This window comes from Charadrius vociferus, unplaced genomic scaffold (assembly GCF_000708025.1).
Source record: "Charadrius vociferus isolate BGI_N301 unplaced genomic scaffold, ASM70802v2 scaffold1039, whole genome shotgun sequence".
NCBI lineage: Eukaryota > Metazoa > Chordata > Aves > Charadriiformes > Charadriidae > Charadrius > Charadrius vociferus.
The window spans coordinates 31,517-34,422 of NW_009650167.1; the positions used below are offsets into that span (position 1 = coordinate 31,517).

Consider the following 2,906-nt stretch of genomic DNA (forward strand, 5'->3'; position numbering starts at 1 on the left):
TGGGGCGGGTGGGGAGGGTTTCGGCAGCCGGGGGCTGCGAAAGGGGGGCACGAGCTCTTGGTGAACAGCGAGCCTCCAGCCGCAGAGGCTCCAGCCCCTCCGAGATGGCACCGGGTACGCGCCGGCACCTCTTAAGGCCAGGTATGGGTAGGAGGTCTCAGGCTATTCCATATCGAGGCCTGATAACATCTGGAACAAGAGCTGAACTTTAAAAAGCAAGAAAAACTCGTTGTCATGGATTGTATCCTTCCCATTGTTTCTCACTGGAGTTCTCATTACAATTCAGCAGGGAGAGGCGATTCTGCAGGAAATAAATTTATATCCCAACTGGATTGTGAATGACCATAAATACAACTATTCTTTGCCATGGAAACAGATAGTACTTGACAAGTGGAAAATCTATGCTGAGGATTTATAGGTCAGCGCGCTAAACGCTGCTAAGCGCTGGGAGACTCCACAGGATGAAGAGCTATGCCTGGGTGAGGCGGGACGAGGGACAACGGGCGCAGGAGGCTGCGGCTGAATGGAGAATCGTCACCTCTCAGCCTGCGTACTCGGCACGGCCACAGCCGCTCTGCCCGCAGGACTCACCCCACGGCCAGCTTACCATGAAGCACCACACTGCCAACGCTGGAGGCTTCAACTCACCCGCTTGCCTCTGCACCCGACCAGAAAGACAAAGCCTGACATCAGCTTAGGCTTAGTTTCCTTCCTTCCCAGATCTGGGGAGGAAAGGGCTGTGAAGCAGCTACGGCAGAGCAGCCAGGGAGAAGCTGTTGGCTCAGTGGCATCGCGCTACCGCTCCCACGGACGTGCGGGACGTTGCAGGGCTGCCGAGACGCCTGCTCGAGAGTCCTCCACCGCAAGAAAGCGGCGCAGAGGAGGCTGTGGGACTGCTGTCGCTCAGGTATGCACGGGAGCTACAGCTGAGGCTGCACAGCGCGGAACAACCCAGCGCCACGCCAGAAAGGCACTTGAGGAAACGCCCGATTGCTAACCAGGCACGGCTCTGTGCGGGCTCGGGCCTTGACTTGTCCCCGGGTTCCAGAGGCAGTCTGCAAAGAGCTGGGAATCCAGTGTCCAGCCTCCCTCCAGTCACTGTCTTAAGCTCATGCCTCTTCATTTCTCCTCTCTGCCTTGCTTTATCTGCACGACCCAGCAGCCTAAATGCCAGAGAACGGTGAAGAAGGGCACAAAGCAAGAGGGGAAAAAAGAAAAAGCTCTCAGGAGGAGGGGTGCAGAGCCCACGTGTCAGCGCCTGGCAGCCCCTTCTACCTGCAGCTCTAGCACAGGCTCTGGCAGAGAGGGCTCTGCTTCAAACTCCTTGCAAGGAAACCCTGCCCGGGAGCTTGACGGGGAAAATTCCCACGTTAAACCCACGCCGCTTGGCACATCCTACTCCTCTCCAGCCCCCTCAGCGCTCACAGCCCTGGGCAGGCTGCCCGGCCCCACGCGTACCTCCGGGATGTGATGGCTGAGGCAGTAGCGCCTGTTGCAGTGGAGGCAAAGCTGTCCCAGGGTCGTCACGCTGGCTTTGCAGCGGGGGAAGCCGCAGGTGTTGTCAGCTTTAATGGCCGCAGAGATCAGAGCGTCGATATCTTCTTCTGCCACGCTGTCTGCTCCGCTCTTAGCTGCCGGCTTTCCTGGGGAGAAGACGGGGAAGAGAGCCGGCCACGTACCCACCTGCCTAGCAGTGCAGAACAAAGCCAAGCAACCCGCAGCTACGGCCCCGGCTCGCGAGAAGCAGCACGGGCCCAGGGACTCGCCGCTTTTGAACTCTGGCCCGTGTTCAAAGGCACTAGTGGGAGCTCAAGGCTCCCACCCGCAGCGCGCCCGGGGCTGGGGAGGAGGAAGGGACCGTGTCTGGCAGGGAGGAGGGCAGCTCCCGGCTCTGTTTTCCCCTGCCTCCACGTTTAGGAGGCAGCCACATCCTTCGATGCGGGCCAGGTACCTCTCTCAGTTCCTCTCCCTCCATTTGGGAGCCTCCAAGCTAACTCCTGAGCCTTTCTTCCTGAGAAAGGGTCCCCAGTGGTTCGGGGTTTTTTTTGAACTTCAGAAATGTGCCTCCAAGCATCCAAAACCCCTCTCCCCCAGACGCTGCAGCCAACTGATGCACGCCCCTGCCAGTTCTCACATCTCTGCAGTGACGAGCATCAGAGAGCTTTCCAAGAGCCACATCCCATGCTCCACGCACACAGACAGATCCCAAGGCCTGGAGGCAAACCCACGGAGATTAAGTAGCACGGTCCATTCAAGGAAGACCATTAATTGCGCTGGTTACAAAGAGAGCGACCCACCTTTGGCTTCGCTTTTGTCTTTTTTCCTGCTGCTGCCCTGAAGGCCGGCACCGGGCTCCTCAGCCCTCCTTGCTGCCTCCTCCCGTCTGGCTTTCTCCCTCTGAACTCTCTCCAGGTGCAGGGTTTTCAGGTCCACTTTCCCTGAGCCCTCGCTGCTTCCTCCTGGCTCGGCGAGGACGGGAGTTTCCCCGCTGGGGTGTTGTGGCTGGGGAAGGGGGAGCCGCTTGCTGCGGGGGGCGGCTGCGGGGAGCGAGGGCTCGGCAGGCTCTTTCTTGCGAACGCTGAGGTACCGATCCCTCCCTTCCCCGGTGCTCACGTGCTGCAGCCCGTACTCCTCCGCCATGAGGTGAACCAGCATCCGATCGTGAGAATTGAGGGACGGGGGGAAATCCAACTGCGTCTCGCCGCTCTCCAGGAAGGCCACCAGCATGGCCTTGAATCGGTCGGTACCGTCTTTTGTCCCCGGGCTCTCTCTCCCAGGCCCACTCGTGTTCGGGGAGGAACGCGCTTCTTGTTTCTGACACTGCGGTTTGGTTCCTGCTGCTTTGAGTTTCCTCCCCGGAGGTGGCTGCGGTTTGGGGCCAGATGCCGTGGGGAGCTTTGCACGCT

The 2,906-nt window shown here is 59.6% G+C and overlaps 1 protein-coding gene across 1 annotated transcript in view; it reads right to left on the minus strand.

Annotated features, from left to right (window-relative positions):
* IGHMBP2 (immunoglobulin mu binding protein 2) overlaps nucleotides 1–2,906 on the minus strand; it is a 46,784-nt gene that overhangs the window by 1,424 nt on the left and 42,454 nt on the right. The window contains 2 exon segments of the mRNA XM_009892436.1: nucleotides 1,459–1,643; nucleotides 2,298–2,904. Coding sequence (XP_009890738.1) covers nucleotides 1,459–1,643; nucleotides 2,298–2,904 — 792 coding nt within the window.